Source organism: Salmo salar, chromosome ssa03, assembly GCF_905237065.1.
Source record: "Salmo salar chromosome ssa03, Ssal_v3.1, whole genome shotgun sequence".
Lineage (NCBI taxonomy): Eukaryota > Metazoa > Chordata > Actinopteri > Salmoniformes > Salmonidae > Salmo > Salmo salar.
The window spans coordinates 9,936,889-9,957,003 of record NC_059444.1 but is presented as its reverse complement, the minus strand read 5'-3'; the positions used below and the strand labels follow the sequence as shown (position 1 = coordinate 9,957,003).

At 38.6% G+C, this 20,115-nt stretch overlaps 1 protein-coding gene across 1 annotated transcript in view; it reads right to left on the bottom strand.

The window, feature by feature from the left end:
- The window catches only part of LOC106598169 (sodium/potassium-transporting ATPase subunit beta-3), a 26,452-nt gene extending 9,617 nt beyond the window's left edge, over positions 1-16,835 (bottom strand). The window contains exons 1-2 of the mRNA XM_014189233.2: positions 16,538-16,835; positions 666-794 (exon numbers count right to left, since the gene is read on the bottom strand). Of these exons, the coding sequence (XP_014044708.1) occupies positions 666-794; positions 16,538-16,655 (247 nt within the window). The 5' untranslated portion in view covers positions 16,656-16,835. The remainder of the gene's footprint in view (positions 1-665; positions 795-16,537) is intronic.
- Positions 16,836-20,115: the final 3,280 nt, after the last annotated feature.

Here is a 20,115-nt window from a genome sequence, read left to right as displayed (position 1 = left end):
GTTGGTTGATTGGTTGGTTGGTTGGTTGGTTGATTGGTTGGTTGATTGGTTATTAGATTTATTGGTTGGTTGGTTGGTTGGTTGGTTGGTTGATTGGTTGGTTGGTTGGTTGGTTGGTTGGTTGGTTGATTGGTTATTAGATTTATTGGTTGGTTGGTTGGTTGATTGGTTGGTTGATTGGTTATTAGATTTATTGGTTGGTTGGTTGGTTGGTTGATTGGTTATTAGATTTATTGGTTGGTTGGTTGGTTGGTTGATTGGTTGATTGGTTATTAGATTTATTGGTTGGTTGGTTGGTTGATTGGTTATTAGATTTATTGGTTGGTTGATTGATTGATTTATTGGTTGGTTGATTGATTGATTTATTGGTTGGTTGATTGATTGATTTATTGGTTGGTTGATTGATTGATTTATTGGTTGGTTGATTGATTGATTTATTGGTTGGTTGATTGATTGATTTATTGGTTGGTTGGTTGGTTGGTTGGTTGATTTGTTGGTTGGTTGGTTGATTGGTTATTAGATTTATTGGTTGGTTGATTGGTTATTAGATTTATTGGTTGGTTGATTGGTTATTAGATTTATTGGTTGGTTGATTGGTTGATTGATTGGTTGGTTGGTGGTTGATTGGTTGATTGAATAAATCATCTACCTGTGGTGCTACTTACCTGGGTGTGGCACCCGGTCGCGGTACTTTGGCACATAGTCGTCTAGCGTCAGCAGCATGACCCAAATGGTGAGGACAAACATCCCAGCCAGGAACGCATAGAACACCAGGTAGAACAGGAGGATGAGGCCTGGAGACAGAGAGAGAGACAGAGAGAGAAGAGATTAGCACGACTCCACACTGTGTTAGCCTTCAGAGCTAAAAGCTAGGTCTACAAAAATCTGATCATACTAGGGTCGTTTGGTGAACTGCCTCTGGCATATTGGCTTATTAATGTGTTTTATTTCATTCATCCTTATTAATGTGTTTTATTTCATTCATCCTTATTAATGTGTTTTATATCATTCATCCTTATTAATGTGTTTTACATCATTCATCTTTATTAATGTGTTTTATATCATTCATCCTTATTAATGTGTTTTATATCATTCATCCTTATTAATGTGTTTTATTTCATTCATCCTTATTAATGTGTTTTATATCATTCATCCTTATTAATGTGTTTTATTTCATTCATCCTTTGTCACGTCCTGGCCAGTATAAGGGTTAATTGTTATTGTAGTTTGATTGGAAGTCCTATATTAGTTGGGTGTGTTTGTCTGTGTGTTTGTGGGTGATTGTTCCGTGTTTAGCCGTGTGCCTTGCCAGACTGTTATTTTGTCGTTCATCGTTTTGTTTATTTTTGTATACGTGTTTGTTTGGTTTTTCCTTCTTTTCCCGTAAATAAAGAGGATGAGTATACACATACCTGCTGCGTTTTGGTCCGCCATTTCTAACGACGAGCGTGACAGAATCACCCACCAACACAGGACCAAGCAGCAGAAGAAAAGGGACTTCGAGTTGGACTGGCGGGAGAGATGGACCTGGGAGGAAGTTCTGGACCTTGGCACCAGGCTGGGGATTATCGCCGTCCGCAGTGGGAAATTGAGGCAGCCAAGGCAGAGAGGCGGAGGTACGAGGCCTTGGACGCGCTGAGGGAGAAGCACGAGAGGCACCCCCAATAAAAAAAAATTTGGGGGGGCACACGGATAGTTTGGCTAGGCCTAGAAAGAGCCGGAAGCCAGCTACCCGTGGTTATATGGAGGAGCGTATGAGGTGGAGAGCGCCATGTTTCGCTGAGGAGCGCACTATCTCACCCATACGCACGCACAGTCCGGTGCGCGTTATTCCAGCCCCTCGCAGGTGCCGTGCTAGAGCGGGCATCCAGCCTGGTAGGAGGATGCCTGCGCAGCGCATCTGGTCGCCGGTACGCCTCAGAGGACCAGGCTACCCAACTCCCGCTCTACGCACGGCTACCATCAGGCCCCTGCACAACCCAGTCCGCCCTGTACAAGCACCCCGCTCGTGCAGGGCTACTAGTTCCATCCATCCAGGACGGGTTGTGCAGGAGGTAAGATCAAGACCGCCTGTGCGCCTCCATAGCCCTGGGTTTCCAGCTCCTGTCTCTCGTGCGGACCCGGAAGTGCGTCAACCCAGTCCGACTCGTCCTGTTCCCGCTCCCCGCACTAGCCTGGAGGTGCGTGTTCCCAAACTGGTACGCCCAGTACCTGCACCACGCACCAGGCTTCAAGTGCGTAAACCCAGCCTCGCTAGTCAACAGTCACCAGAGCTGCCCGCCAGTCAACAGTCACCAGAGCTGCCCGCCAGTCAACAGTCACCGGAGCTGCCCGCCAGTCAACAGTCACCGGAGCTGCCCGCCAGTCAAGTCACCGGAGCTGCCCGCCAGTCAACAGTCACCGGAGCTGCCCGCCAGTCAACAGTCACCGGAGCTACCCGCCAGTCAACAGTCACCGGAGCTGCCCGCCAGTCAACAGTCACCGGACTGCCCCGAACCGCCGGAGTGGCCGGACTGCCCCGAACCGCCGGAGCCGCCGGACTGCCCCGAGCCGCCGGACTGCCCAGACTGCCCCAAGCTGCCAGACTGCCCAGACTGCCCCGAGCTGCCAGACTGGCCAGACTGCCCCGAGCTGCCAGACTGGTCAGACTGCCCCAAGCTGCCAGACTGGCCAGACTGCCCCGAGCTGCCAGACTGGCCAGACTGCCCCGAGCTGCCAGACTGGCCAGACTGCCCCGAGCTGCCAGACTGGCCAGACTGCCCCGAGCTGCCAGAGTGGCCCGACTGCCTGGAATGGCCAGAACCGGAGCCACCTCCTGATATAGGTGGGTTGGGGAGGGGGGGTGTAGCACAGTGCCGTCGTTGACGGCAGCCACCCTCCCTTCCCTCCCTTTTAGTAGAGGGGAATTTTTGTTTTGTTGTTTGGGGTTGTGTTTAAAAAAAAAAAAAAAATGTAAGGTGCTTCCGGGGTTAGCACCTTTAAGGGGGGGATACTGTCACGTCCTGGCCAGTATAAGGGTTAATTGTTATTGTAGTTTGGTCAGGACGTGGCAGAGGGTATTTGTTTTATGTGGTCCGGGGTGGTGTTTTGGTAAAAGGGTGTTTGATTTAGTATTTCCGGGTTTTTGGTTTATGGTCTATGTTTATGTATTTCTATGTGTAGTCTAGTAAGTGTGTTTCTATGTAGAGTTAATTGGGGTAGACTTCCAATTGAAGGCAGCTGTGTGGTGTTGCCTTTGATTGGAAGTCCTATATTAGTTGGGTGTGTTTGTCTGTGTGTTTGTGGGTGATTGTTCCGTGTTTAGCCGTGTGCCTTGCCAGACTGTTATTTTGTCGTTCATCGTTTTGTTATTTTTGTATACGTGTTTGTTTGGTTTTTCCTTCTTTTCCCGTAAATAAAGAGGATGAGTATACACATACCTGCTGCGTTTTGGTCCGCCATTTCTAACGACGAGCGTGACATCCTTATTAATGTGTTTTACATCATTAATCCTTATTAATGTGTTTTATATCATTCATCCTTATTAATGTGTTTCATTTCATTCATCCTTATTCATGTGTTTCATTTCATTCATCCTTATTCATGTGTTTTATTTCATTCATCCTTATTCATGTGTTTTATTTCATTCATCCTTATTCATGTGTTGTAGATCAGTGGTTCTCAAATGTCAGGGCGCTCTCAAATGTTGTTTTTTGCCAACACTGTAAGCCTGCCATACACACACACACACACTATATGATACATTTATTAAACATCAGAATGAGTGTGAGGTTTTGTCAGAACCCGGCTCGTGGGAAGTGACAAAGAGCTCTATAGGACCAAGGTACAAATAGCAATATAATAATAATCAATAATGTTGCTCTTTATTTAGCCTTCTTACATATAAAACCTTATTTGTTCATCAAAAATTGTGAATAACTCACCACAGGTTAATGAGAAGGGTGTGCTTGAAAGGATGCACATAACTCTGCAATGTTGGGTTGTATTGGAGAGAGTCTGTCTTAAATGATTTTCCACACACAGTCTGTGCCTGTATTTAGTTTGCATGCTAGTGAGGGCCGAGAATCTACTCTCACATAGGTACATGGTTGCAAAGGGCATCAGTGCGATTTGCCAAGGCAGGATACTCTGAGCGCAGCCAAATCCAGAAATCTGGCAGTGGCTTCTGATTGAATTCAATTTTCACTGAACCGCTTGTTGCAATTTTGATGAGGCTCTCTTGTTCAGATATCGGTAAGTGGGCTGGAGGCAGGGCATGAAAGGGATAACAAATCCAGTTGTTTGTGTCATCCATTTCGGGTAAGTACCTGAGTAATTGCACACCCAACTCACTCAGGTGCTTCGCTATATCACATTTGACATTGTCCGTAAGCTTGAGTTCATTTGCACACAAAATCATACAATGATGGAAAGACCTGTGCGTTGTCCTTGTTAATGCAGACAGAGAAAAGCTCCAACTTCTTAATCATAGCCTCAATTTTGTCTCGCACATTGAATATAATGCGGAGTGTCCCTGTAATCCTAGATTCAGATCATTCAGGCGAGAAAAAACATCACCCAGATAGGCCAGTTGTGTGAGAAACTCGTCATCATGCAAGCGGTCAGACAAGTGAAAATTATGGTCAGTAAAGAAAACTTTAAGCTCGTCTCTCAATTTTAAAAAAAACGTGTCAATACTTTGCCCCTTGATAACCAGCGCACTTCTGTATGTTGTAAAAGTGTTACATGGTCGCTGCCCATATCATTGCATAGTGCAGAAAATACACGAGAGTTCAGGGGCCTTGCTTTAACAAAGTTAACCATTTTCACTGTAGTGTCCAAAACATCTTTCAAGCTGTCAGGCATTCCCTTGGTAGCAAGTGGATGCTGCAGTGTACCCAAGAGGTGTCAGGAGCAACTGCTTGCACGCGTGTTACCACTCCACTATGTCTCCCTGTCATGGCTTTAGCGCCATCAGTACAGATACCAACACATCTTGACCACCAAAGTCCATTTAATGTCACAAAGCTGTCCAGTACTTTAAAAATATTCTCTCCTGTTGTCCTGGTTTCCAGTGGTTTGCAGAAGAGGATGTCTTCCTTAATTGACCCCCCATAAATGTAACAGACATATACCAGGAGCTGTGCCAGGCCTGCCACGTCTGTTGACTCATCCAGCTGTAACGCATAGAATTCACTGGCTTGTATGCGAAGCAGTAATTGTTTCAAAACATCTTCTGCCATGTCACTGATGCGTCGTGAAACAGTGTTGTTTGATGAAGGCATTGTCTTTATAGTTTTTGTTGGCCTTTTCCCCCAGCATTGTCCCAGCCATATCCACAGCAGCAGGAAGAATTAAGTCTTGCCTGTCCTAGCCACTCGGTAGCTCACCATATAAGACTCTTCTAGCCCCTTCTTATTAATGGTATCTGTTGCTTTTATACATTACTACTCGAAAGTCGTCTTAATTCTCGCTCAAAAAACTCCCGTGGCTTATTTTTCAATTGGCATGTTTTGTTTCTAAATGTCTGTGCAAGAGTGATGGTTTCATCGGGTTGTGAGATAGTACTTTTACACATATAACACACTATGGCTGAGGAAAGGCACTACTCCCAATATAAGTGAACCCCAAATCAATGTAGCTCTCATCATATTTGCGCCTCTTCGATGGTCCAACATCCCTGTCTGTTGTTCGGTGCTTTCCCAGGTAAGGGGGCAGTGGCTCTTCTGCTGCATCAGATTCACAACTGTCAGTGTCCATGCTAGCTGGGCTAACAACAAATGTAGAATGACTGATGCTAGCATTGGATGTGCTCGTAGAAGCAGAACAACTTGTGTCGTCGACAGGTGCAGGTGTAGTACTGCTGGTAGTAGCAGTACTACCAGTAGAGCTGGTATGTGTCTCTATGGACACGGCCTTACTTTCTTTAACCATTTATCAATTTTCGAGCAAACGGAATGAGCAGCAGCTATGTTCGGCTACATACGGACCGTCAATGGAATTCCCGCAAGAGAGTAACGTTTAATGTGATTGGATGTTAATTATTTGACTAGGCTACCTGTATTTAACATTGTGTTGTTATTTCCCTTAACACTAGATGGTTTAATTTTATTTTTGGCAGTGAAACGAGGCTACTCAGGCGATAAAAAAAACTCACCAAAATGTATAGCCCAGTTGGAAAATATAAATGGACTGTTTGAAAATGTGATGACATAGTATTCATTTTATTTTTTTAAATGTGAATCACATTTTTATTTGGCGTAGCCTCGACGGTGTTGTTTGGGAATACGTGTTTTAGATCATTCATCCTTATGTGTTTTAGATCATTCATCCTTATGTGTTTTAGATCATTCATCCTTATGTGTTTTAGATCATTCATCCTTACGTGTTTTAGATCATTCATCCTTACGTGTTTTAGATCATTCATCCTTATGTGTTTCAGATCATTCATCCTTATGTGTTTTAGATCATTCATCCTTATGTGTTTTAGATCATTCATCCTTATGTGTTTTAGATCATTCATCCTTATGTGTTTTAGATCATTCATCCTTATGTGTTTTAGATCATTCATCCTTATGTGTTTTAGATCATTCATCCTTATGTGTTTTAGATCATTCATCCTTATGTGTTTTAGATCATTCATCCTTATCGTGTTTTAGATCATTCATCCTTATTAACGTGTTTTAGATCATTCATCCTTATGTGTTTTAGATCATTCATCCTTATTAGTGTTTTAGATCATTCATCCTTATTAACGTGTTTTAGATCATTCATCCTTATGTGTTTTAGATCATTCATCCTTATGTGTTTTAGATCATTCATCCTTATTAACGTGTTTTAGATCATTCATCCTTATTAACGTGTTTTAGATCATTCATCCTTATGTGTTTTAGATCATTCATCCTTATGTGTTTTAGATCATTCATCCTTATTAACGTGTTTTAGATCATTCATCCTTATTTGTTTTAGATCATTCATCCTTACGTGTTTTAGATCATTCATCCTTATGTGTTTTAGATCATTCATCCTTATGTGTTTTAGATCATTCATCCTTATGTGTTTTAGATCATTCATCCTTATTAACGTGTTTTAGATCATTCATCCTTACGTGTTTTAGATCATTCATCCTTATGTGTTTTAGATCATTCATCCTTATGTGTTTTAGATCATTCATCCTTATGTGTTTTAGATCATTCATCCTTATTACGTGTTTTAGATCATTCATCCTTATGTGTTTTAGATCATTCATCCTTATGTGTTTTAGATCATTCATCCTTATGTGTTTTAGATCATTCATCCTTATACGTGTTTTAGATCATTCATCCTTATGTGTTTTAGATCATTCATCCTTATGTGTTTTAGATCATTCATCCTTATTTGTTTTAGATCATTCATCCTTACGTGTTTTAGATCATTCATCCTTATGTGTTTTAGATCATTCATCCTTATGTGTTTTAGATCATTCATCCTTATGTGTTTTAGATCATTCATCCTTATGTGTTTTAGATCATTCATCCTTATGTGTTTTAGATCATTCATCCTTATCGTGTTTTAGATCATTCATCCTTATCGTGTTTTAGATCATTCATCCTTATGTGTTTTAGATCATTCATCCTTATTTGTTTTAGATCATTCATCCTTATGTGTTTTAGATCATTCATCCTTATGTGTTTTAGATCATTCATCCTTATGTGTTTTAGATCATTCATCCTTATCGTGTTTTAGATCATTCATCCTTATGTGTTTTAGATCATTCATCCTTATGTGTTTTAGATCATTCATCCTTATTAACGTGTTTTAGATCATTCATCCTTATGTGTTTTAGATCATTCATCCTTATGTGTTTTAGATCATTCATCCTTACGTGTTTCAGTCATTCATCCTTATGTGTTTTAGATCATTCATCCTTATGTGTTTTAGATCATTCATCCTTATGTGTTTTAGATCATTCATCCTTATTAACGTGTTTTAGATCATTCATCCTTATGTGTTTCAGTCATTCATCCTTACGTGTTTTAGATCATTCATCCTTATGTGTTTTAGATCATTCATCCTTATTAACGTGTTTTAGATCATTCATCCTTATTAACGTGTTTTAGATCATTCATCCTTATTAACGTGTTTTAGATCATTCATCCTTATTAACGTGTTTTAGATCATTCATCCTTATGTGTTTTAGATCATTCATCCTTATGTGTTTTAGATCATTCATCCTTATGTGTTTTAGATCATTCATCCTTATGTGTTTCAGATCATTCATCCTTATGTGTTTTAGATCATTCATCCTTATGTGTTTTAGATCATTCATCCTTATTAACGTGTTTTAGATCATTCATCCTTATTAACGTGTTTTAGATCATTCATCCTTATTAACGTGTTTTAGATCATTCATCCTTATGTGTTTTAGATCATTCATCCTTATGTGTTTTAGATCATTCATCCTTATGTGTTTTAGATCATTCATCCTTATGTGTTTCAGATCATTCATCCTTATGTGTTTTAGATCATTCATCCTTATGTGTTTTAGATCATTCATCCTTATGTGTTTTAGATCATTCATCCTTATGTGTTTTAGATCATTCATCCTTATGTGTTTTAGATCATTCATCCTTATGTGTTTTAGATCATTCATCCTTATGTGTTTTAGATCATTCATCCTTATGTGTTTTAGATCATTCATCCTTATTAACGTGTTTTAGATCATTCATCCTTATGTGTTTTAGATCATTCATCCTTATGTGTTTTAGATCATTCATCCTTATGTGTTTTAGATCATTCATCCTTATTAACGTGTTTTAGATCATTCATCCTTATTTGTTTTAGATCATTCATCCTTACGTGTTTTAGATCATTCATCCTTATGTGTTTTAGATCATTCATCCTTGTGTTTTAGATCATTCATCCTTATGTGTTTTAGATCATTCATCCTTATTAACGTGTTTTAGATCATTCATCCTTATGTGTTTTAGATCATTCATCCTTATGTGTTTTAGATCATTCATCCTTATGTGTTTTAGATCATTCATCCTTATGTGTTTTAGATCATTCATCCTTATGTGTTTTAGATCATTCATCCTTATGTGTTTTAGATCATTCATCCTTATGTGTTTTAGATCATTCATCCTTATGTGTTTTAGATCATTCATCCTTATTAACGTGTTTTAGATCATTCATCCTTATGTGTTTTAGATCATTCATCCTTATGTGTTTTAGATCATTCATCCTTATGTGTTTTAGATCATTCATCCTTATGTGTTTTAGATCATTCATCCTTATGTGTTTTAGATCATTCATCCTTACGTGTTTCAGATCATTCATCCTTATGTGTTTTAGATCATTCATCCTTATGTGTTTTAGATCATTCATCCTTATGTGTTTTAGATCATTCATCCTTATGTGTTTTAGATCATTCATCCTTATGTGTTTTAGATCATTCATCCTTATGTGTTTTAGATCATTCATCCTTATGTGTTTTAGATCATTCATCCTTATGTGTTTTAGATCATTCATCCTTATTAACGTGTTTTAGATCATTCATCCTTATCGTGTTTTAGATTATTCATCCTTATTAACGTGTTTTAGATCATTCATCCTTATGTGTTTTAGATCATTCATCCTTATGTGTTTTAGATCATTCATCCTTGTGTGTTTTAGATCATTCATCCTTATGTGTTTCAGATCATTCATCCTTATGTGTTTTAGATCATTCATCCTTATGTGTTTTAGATCATTCATCCTTATTGTGTTTTAGATCATTCATCCTTATGTGTTTTAGATCATTCATCCTTATTGTGTTTTAGATCATTCATCCTTATGTGTTTTAGATCATTCATCCTTACGTGTTTTAGATCATTCATCCTTATGTGTTTTAGATCATTCATCCTTATGTGTTTCAGATCATTCATCCTTATGTGTTTTAGATCATTCATCCTTATGTGTTTTAGATCATTCATCCTTATGTGTTTTAGATCATTCATCCTTATGTGTTTTAGATCATTCATCCTTATGTGTTTTAGATCATTCATCCTTATGTGTTTTAGATCATTCATCCTTATGGGTTTTAGATCATTCATCCTTATGTGTTTTAGATCATTCATCCTTATTAACGTGTTTTAGATCATTCATCCTTATGTGTTTTAGATCATTCATCCTTATGTGTTTTAGATCATTCATCCTTACGTGTTTTAGATCATTCATCCTTATGTGTTTTAGATCATTCATCCTTATGTGTTTTAGATCATTCATCCTTATGTGTTTTAGATCATTCATCCTTATGTGTTTTAGATCATTCATCCTTATGTGTTTTAGATCATTCATCCTTATGTGTTTTAGATCATTCATCCTTATTAAGTGTTTTAGATCATTCATCCTTATGTGTTTTAGATCATTCATCCTTATGTGTTTTAGATCATTCATCCTTATGTGTTTTAGATCATTCATCCTTATGTGTTTTAGATCATTCATCCTTATGTGTTTTAGATCATTCATCCTTATTAACGTGTTTTAGATCATTCATCCTTATGTGTTTTAGATCATTCATCCTTACGTGTTTTAGATCATTCATCCTTATGTGTTTTAGATCATTCATCCTTATGTGTTTTAGATCATTCATCCTTATTAACGTGTTTTAGATCATTCATCCTTACGTGTTTTAGATCATTCATCCTTATGTGTTTTAGATCATTCATCCTTATGTGTTTTAGATCATTCATCCTTATGTGTTTTAGATCATTCATCCTTATGTGTTTTAGATCATTCATCCTTATGTGTTTTAGATCATTCATCCTTATGTGTTTTAGATCATTCATCCTTATGTGTTTTAGATCATTCATCCTTATGTGTTTTAGATCATTCATCCTTATGTGTTTTAGATCATTCATCCTTATGTGTTTTAGATCATTCATCCTTATGTGTTTTAGATCATTCATCCTTATGTGTTTTAGATCATTCATCCTTATGTGTTTTAGATCATTCATCCTTATGTGTTTTAGATCATTCATCCTTATGTGTTTTAGATCATTCATCCTTATGTGTTTTAGATCATTCATCCTTATGTGTTTTAGATCATTCATCCTTATGTGTTTTAGATCATTCATCCTTATCGTGTTTTAGATCATTCATCCTTATGTGTTTTAGATCATTCATCCTTATGTGTTTTAGATCATTCATCCTTATGTGTTTTAGATCATTCATCCTTATGTGTTTTAGATCATTCATCCTTATGTGTTTTAGATCATTCATCCTTATGTGTTTTAGATCATTCATCCTTATGTGTTTTAGATCATTCATCCTTATGTGTTTTAGATCATTCATCCTTATGTGTTTTAGATCATTCATCCTTATTGTGTTTTAGATCATTCATCCTTATGTGTTTTAGATCATTCATCCTTATGTGTTTTAGATCATTCATCCTTACGTGTTTTAGATCATTCATCCTTATGTGTTTTAGATCATTCATCCTTATGTGTTTTAGATCATTCATCCTTATTACGTGTTTTAGATCATTCATCCTTATGTGTTTTAGATCATTCATCCTTATGTGTTTTAGATCATTCATCCTTATGTGTTTTAGATCATTCATCCTTATGTGTTTTAGATCATTCATCCTTATTAACGTGTTTTAGATCATTCATCCTTACGTGTTTTAGATCATTCATCCTTATGTGTTTTAGATCATTCATCCTTATGTGTTTTAGATCATTCATCCTTATGTGTTTTAGATCATTCATCCTTATGTGTTTTAGATCATTCATCCTTATGTGTTTTAGATCATTCATCCTTATGTGTTTTAGATCATTCATCCTTATTAACGTGTTTTAGATCATTCATCCTTATGTGTTTTAGATCATTCATCCTTATGTGTTTTAGATCATTCATCCTTATGTGTTTTAGATCATTCATCCTTATGTGTTTTAGATCATTCATCCTTATGTGTTTTAGATCATTCATCCTTATGTGTTTTAGATCATTCATCCTTATGTGTTTTAGATCATTCATCCTTATGTGTTTTAGATCATTCATCCTTATTACGTGTTTTAGATCATTCATCCTTATGTGTTTTAGATCATTCATCCTTATGTGTTTTAGATCATTCATCCTTATGTGTTTTAGATCATTCATCCTTATGTGTTTTAGATCATTCATCCTTATGTGTTTTAGATCATTCATCCTTACGTGTTTCAGTCATTCATCCTTATGTGTTTTAGATCATTCATCCTTATGTGTTTTAGATCATTCATCCTTATTAACGTGTTTTAGATCATTCATCCTTATTAACGTGTTTTAGATCATTCATCCTTATGTGTTTCAGTCATTCATCCTTACGTGTTTTAGATCATTCATCCTTATGTGTTTTAGATCATTCATCCTTATGTGTTTTAGATCATTCATCCTTATGTGTTTTAGATCATTCATCCTTATGTGTTTTAGATCATTCATCCTTATGTGTTTTAGATCATTCATCCTTATGTGTTTTAGATCATTCATCCTTACGTGTTTTAGATCATTCATCCTTATGTGTTTTAGATCATTCATCCTTATGTGTTTTAGATCATTCATCCTTATGTGTTTTAGATAATTCATCCTTATGTGTTTTAGATCATTCATCCTTATGTGTTTTAGATCATTCATCCTTATGTGTTTTAGATCATTCATCCTTATGTGTTTTAGATCATTCATCCTTATGTGTTTTAGATCATTCATCCTTATGTGTTTTAGATCATTCATCCTTATGTGTTTTAGATCATTCATCCTTATGTGTTTTAGATCATTCATCCTTATGTGTTTTAGATCATTCATCCTTATGTGTTTTAGATCATTCATCCTTATGTTTTTTAGATCATTCATCCTTATGTGTTTTAGATCATTCATCCTTATGTGTTTTAGATCATTCATCCTTATGTGTTTTAGATCATTCATCCTTATGTGTTTTAGATCATTCATCCTTATGTGTTTTAGATCATTCATCCTTATGTGTTTTAGATCATTCATCCATATGTGTTTTAGATAATGAATCCTTATTAATGTGTTTTAGTCATTCATCCATATTAATGTGTTTTAGTCATTCATTCTTATGTGTTTTAGATAATTCATCCTTATGTGTTTCAGTCATTCATCCTTATGTGTTTTAGATAATTCATTCTTATGTGTCAGTCATTCATCCTTATGTGTTTTAGATAATTCATCATTATGTGTTTTATTTCATTCATCCTTATTAATGTGTTTTAGTCATTCATCCTTATTAATGTGTTTTACATCATTCATCCTTATTAATGTGTTTTATTTCATTCATCCAAGTAAACATTAGTAATTTCAATGAGGACAGCTTTCCATGTAAAGAACTGGATAAGTAAGCAAGGAAAGATGAGGAACAATTTCAAGCCTGAACATTATGTTGTGCAAAGGTATGCATTTTGTTTTCTTATGATGATAGGCAGTATAACCAAAGATGACAGAACAGCCTAGCAATTTGATTGACAGGTTCAACTCTGAACCCTTATGAAATGACAGGGCTGCCCATGGTTGCTGGGAACTGGGAACCCGCATAAACTTTATGCTGTGTTCACGTCATGTCAGGAACTCAGAAATACGCCCTTCCTACTGGGACTAATACACATGAACGCCCCTCCAACTCGTAATTACGACTAGGAAACGGGGGTATGACCTCTAGACCCCGGTCTATCCCACATGATGAACTTTGACATCAGGCACCACTGAAAAATGGCAACAAACATGACCGCGATTTCGGCTGTCAATGGTCAGAATGGTTCTTGCGTTCCCTCCCGAGCTCCTAGCACGTGAACGGTCCAAGTCGTTCCTCCGAAGTAGACAAGTCGTTCTTCCGATTACTCTCCCATGAGGTGAATGCGACATTACAAATAAATATCGATCCAGCCCATCCCCAATAATGAATAGATCATTCAAACCCTGCAGAAATGTTATGTTTTTAATGCCTATTCATGTATATGAATGTTTATTGCAGAGCCAATATAATATTATATTGGGTGTAAGCATTCCATTGAACGAAGACCTACCATGCAAACAGACAGTCAGGTTGGTCACCACACTAGGGCTACAGTCTACACAGTCAGGTTGGTCACCACACTAGGTCTACAGTCTACACAGTCAGGTTGGTCACCACACTAGGTCTACAGTCTACACAGTCAGGTTGGTCACCACACTAGGTCTACAGTCTACACAGTCAGGTTGGTCACCACACTAGGTCTACAGTCTACACAGTCAGGTTGGTCACCACACTAGGTCTACAGTCTACACTGTCAGGTTGGTCATCACACTAGGTCTACATTCTACACAGTCAGGTTGGTCACCACACTAGGTCTACAGTCTACACAGTCAGGTTGGTCACCACACTAGGTCTACAGTCTACACAGTCAGGTTGGTCACCACACTAGGTCTACAGTCTACACAGTCAGGTTGGTCACCACACTAGGTCTACAGTCTACACAGTCAGGTTGGTCACCACACTAGGTCTACATTCTACACAGTCAGGTTGGTCACCACACTAGGTCTACATTCTACACAGTCAGGTTGGTCACCACACTAGGTCTACAGTCTACACAGGTTGGTCACCACACTAGGTCTACAGTCTACACAGTCAGGTTGGTCACCACACTAGGTCTACAGTCTACACAGTCAGGTTGGTCATCACACTAGGTCTACAGTCTACACAGTCAGGTTGGTCACCACACTAGGTCTACATTCTACACAGTCAGGTTGGTCACCACACTAGGTCTACAGTCTACACAGTCAGGTTGGTCACCACACTAGGTCTACAGTCTACACAGGTTGGTCACCACACTAGGTCTACATTCTACACAGTCAGGTTGGTCACCACACTAGGTCTACATTCTACACAGTCAGGTTGGTCACCACACTAGGTCTACAGTCTACACAGGTTGGTCATCACACTAGGTCTACAGTCTACACTGTCAGGTTGGTCACCACACTAGGTCTACATTCTACACAGTCCCCCCCACCCAGCCACTGAAAAACCCTCTCCCTACTCTCTTCCACTCTCCTCCGATACATTCCCATCATGCACCGGCAGGGAAAGCCATTTGACCTTGACAAGTATGCTAATGTGGGCGGCCATACTGCCGTAGCAGTGGGAGGAGGAGTTCTGACAGCGTGAGAGAGGAGCATCCCACAGCACTGCACAGGGTCAGTACAAGCTGCTAGCTCCCATAGAGCAAGCTCTGCTCACCATCTTCATAGATCTTCATAGACTACTGCTATAAAAATCGTGGATATAAATTCCATAAATGAGAAATCGACATTTTATTTCCATATGTTCTTTGTGTGTCGGTAGTGTATCTCATCTGTAACACAAGTGAAGGTCTTCACATAATCATGCTAGCTGGCTGTTAGATCGTCATGAATTGGTCTGTTCCAGGGAATTCACAGGCACACACACACACACACACACACACACACACACACACTGATGTACACTACAGAGCAGATATTGCTGATTTCTGATAACATTGTTCTGAGAAGGGAGCAATCATTTAATTTATGATCTTAAGAATGAATATCATTTGCTTATAGTTTATCATACCAATTATTATTATTATAGGCCGATCTTCTATCTCATATTTCAGTTGTAGCCTATATGGCTACTTGTGGTCTGTATTGGAAATACACTGAGTATTGGTCTGTATTGGAAATACACAGAGTATTGGTCTGTATTGGAAATACACTGAGCATTGGAAATACACTGAGTATTGGTCTGTATTGGAAATACACTGAGTATTGGTCTGTATTGGAAATACACTGAGCATTGGAAATACACTGAGTATTGGTCTGTATTGGAAATACACTGAGTATTGGTCTGTATTGGAAATACACTGAGCATTGGAAATACACTGAGTATTGGTCTGTATTGGAAATACACTGAGTATTGGTCTGTATTGGAAATACACTGAGTATTGGTCTGTATTGGAAATACACTGAGCATTAGAAATACACTGAGTATTGGTCTGTATTGGAAATACACTGAGTATTGGTCTGTATTGGAAATACACTGAGTATTGAAAATACACTGAGTATTGGTCTGTATTGGAAATACACTGAGTATTGGTCTGTATTGGAAATACACTGAGCATTGGAAATACACTGAGTATTGGTCTGTATTGGAAATACACTGAGTATTGGTCTGTATTGGAAATACACTGAGTATTGGAAATACACTGAGTATTGGTCTGTATTGGAAATACACTGAGCATTGGACTCTAATTATTATTTATACAAGTGGGCTAGTCTCATTTATCTGTCTTGAGCTAATCAGAGCTGAAATGGACAAGCTGTCACACACACACCACACACATACATACCTACATACAAAACCAACTACACATAAATAGATTGTGATGATTGAGACCATGAATGCGTAGGTGGATATTATATAATATTACTATCCGTTATTAGGCTATATGTGAAAACATGCACATCAAAACTGAATAGCCTGCAATATGATAAATCATAAAAATGTGGTTTTCGACTGTGGGCTATGACTCAGACCCGGTCCAGGTTTTCTTACCCCAGCTCTTCGCTGTGCGCCCACAAAACTCCCCGGTCCTTGGGTTGAAGATGGAATCTTTCCAGTTTCCGGCATTCTCATCCTCTTTCGCCGTCGGTTTGACTTCGTTGCTTGCCATTGTGGAAATTTGGGGATGTATTTTTCCTTATTAAAAATACGAGGAACAGTGGGCGATAGGATGAGGCAAAATCAGGGATGTAGGCGGTAGGTGATTGTATCAGTGGTTAGAATGGAGTCCAGCGGCAGAGTGAGGCAAGATTGCTGTTTTAAAAAAAAAAATCTGTGACGCTTTCTGCAACTAGCGTCAGCCTCTCTCCGCTACTCAATGCGGTACGGGTACGGTTACAATAGAACAGCCTCGATAGAAGAACGGCTTGGTACAGTGTAGCCTAGATTTGTAGACACTAACAAAAACGCTAGAATAACGCGTTATTTATCCAGTTATCATTGCCTGAGAAAATGAGAGAATGGCGTACCTAACAAATGATACGAAAACTGTACAGATTATGATGATGCCAAGCATATGTAGACAGTAGACCTATGCTTTCTATACAGTAAATAGGCTGTTCATATGATTCTGCCTGTGGTTGAAGTAGCTTAGCACACCTGCACATGCAGTCATTTTGCTACAGGTCAAAATGTGTGTGGTGTGTTGAGGATGAGTAATACATAGGGGATCAATCTGCTATCGTGTGTGTGTGTGTGAGGACCCCCTAACACCACAATGGTTGTGACATACAGTACCAGTCAAAAGTTTGGACAGACCTACACATTCCAGGGTTTTTCTTTATTTTTACTATTTTCTACATTGTAGAATAATAGTGAAGACATCAAAACTATGAAATAACACGTTTGGAATAATGTAGTAACCAACAAAGTGTTAAACAAATCAAAATATATTTTAGATTTTAGACTCTTCAAAGTAGCCACCCTTTGCCTTGATGACAACGTTGCACACTCTTGGCATTTTCTTAACCAGCTTCACCTAGAATGCTTTTCCAACATATGTGGGATGGAGTTCCCACATATGCTGAGCACTTGTTGGCTGCTTTTCCTTCACTCTGCGGTCCAACTCATCCCAAACCATCTCAATTGGGTTGAGGTTCGGGTGACTGTGGACCCCAGGTCATCTGATGCAGCACTCCATCACTCTCCTTCTTGGTCAAAATAGCCCTTACACAGGCTGGAGGTGTGTTGGGTCATTTTCCTGTTGAAAATCAAATGATAGTCCCACTAAATGCAAACCAGATGGGATGACGTATCACTGCAGAATGCCATGGTAGCCATGCTGGTTAAGTGTGCCTTGAATTCTAAATAAATCACTGACAGTGTCACCAACAAATCACCCCCACACCATCACACTTCCTCCTCCATGCTTCAAGGTGGGAACCACACATGCGGAGATCATCCGTTTACCTATTGCATCTCACAAAGACAAGAATCTCACATTTGGACTCATCAGACCATAGGACAGATTTCCACCAGTCTAATGTCCATTGCTCATCTTTCTTGGCCCAAGCAAGTATCTTATTATTGGTGTCCTTTAGTAGTGGTTTCTTTGCAGGAATTCGACCATAAAGGCCTGATTCACGCAGTCTCCTCTGAACAGTTGATGTTGAGATGTGTCTGTTACTTGAACTCTCTGAAGCATTTACAGTTGAAGTTGGAAGTTTACATACACTTTGGTTGGAGTCATTAAAACTCGTTTTTCAACCACTCCACAAATTTCTTGTTAACAAACTATAGTTTTGGCAAGTCGGTTAGGACATCTACTTTGTGCATGACACAAGTAATTTTCCAACAATTGTTTACAGACAGATTTTATTCACTTATAATGTTAAGAGGTCTGTGTGTAGCTTGTGTAGAGGAGTCAGGCGCAGGACATCAGATATGAGTAAATAAACGTAATTTACTCAAAATAGGCAAATACAAAACAATAAAGCAAGCCCACATAATGGACCGTATAACATACAATCAATCACTCACAAAAAAAATATGGGGGAACAGAGGGTTAAATAATGAACAAGTAATTGGGGAAGTGAAACCAGGTGTGTAAAACAAAGACAAAACAAATGGAAAATGAAAAGTGGATCGGTGATGGCTAATAGGCCGGTGACGTCGACCGCCGAACGCCGCCCGAACAAGGAGAGGGACCGACTTCAGTGGAAGTCGTGACATATAATTCACTCTATCACAATTCCAGTGGGTCGTTTACATTCACTAAGTTGGCTGTGCCTTTAAACTTTGGAAAATTACAGAAAATGATGTCATGGATTTAGAAGCTTCTGAAATGCTAATTGACATAAATTTGAGTCAATTGGAGGTGTACCTGTGGATGTATTTCAAGGACTACCTTCAAACTTAGTGTCTCTTTGCTTGACATCATGGGAAAATCTAAAGAAATCAGCCAAGACCTCCAAACCAATTTCCAAATGCCTGAAGGTGCCATGTTCATCTGTACAAACAATAGTATGCAAGTATAAACACCATGGGACCACGCAGTCGTCATTCCGCTCAGGAAGGAGATGTGTTTTGTCTCCTAGAGATGAACGTACTTTGGTGGGAAAAGTGCAAATCAATCCCAGAACAACAGCAAAGGACCTTGTGAAGATGCTGGAGGAAACAGGTACAAAAGTATCTATATCCACAGTAAAACGAGTCATATATCCACATAACCTGAAAGGCCACTCAGCAAGGTAGAAGCCACTGCTCCAAAACCGCCATAAAAAAAGCCAGATTACGGTTTGCAGCTGCACATGGGGACAAAGATCATACTTTTTGGACAAATATCCTCTGGTCTGATGAAACAAAAATGTAACTGTTTGGCCATAATGAACATCGTTATGTTTGGAGGAAAAAGGGGGAGGCCTGCAAGCCAAAGAACACCATCCCAACCATGAAGCACGGGGGTGGCAGCATCATGTTGTGGAGTGCTTTGCTGCAGGAGGGACTGGTGCACTTCACAAAATAGATAACATCATGAGGAAGGAAAATTATGTGGATATATTGAAGCAACATCTCAAGACCTCAGTCAGGAAGTTAAAGCTTGGTCGCAAATGGGTCTGATGGGTTTGACCCAAGTTAAACAATTTAAAGGCAATGCTACCAAATACTAATTGAGTGTACCTACTGGGAACGTGATGAAAGAAATAAAATCTGAAATAAATCATTCTCTCTACTATTATTCTGTCATTTCACATTCTTAAAATAAAGTGGTGATCCTAACTGACCTAAGACAGGGACTTTTTACTAGGATTAAATGTCAGGAATTGGGAGAAACTGAGTTTAAATGTATTTGGCTAAGGTGTATGTAAACTTCCGACTTCAACTGTATTTGGGCTGCAATTTCTGAGGCTGGTAACTCTAATAAACGTATTCTTTGCATCAGAGGTAATTCTGGGACTTCCTTTCCTGTGGCTCTCCTCATGAGAGAAGGTTTCATCATAGCGCTTGATGGTTTTTTGTCATTGCTTATTTGAGCTGTTCTTGACATAATATGGACTTTGTCTTTTACCAAATAGGGCTATTTTCTGTATACCTTGTCATAACAACTGATTGGCTCAAATGCATTAAGAAGG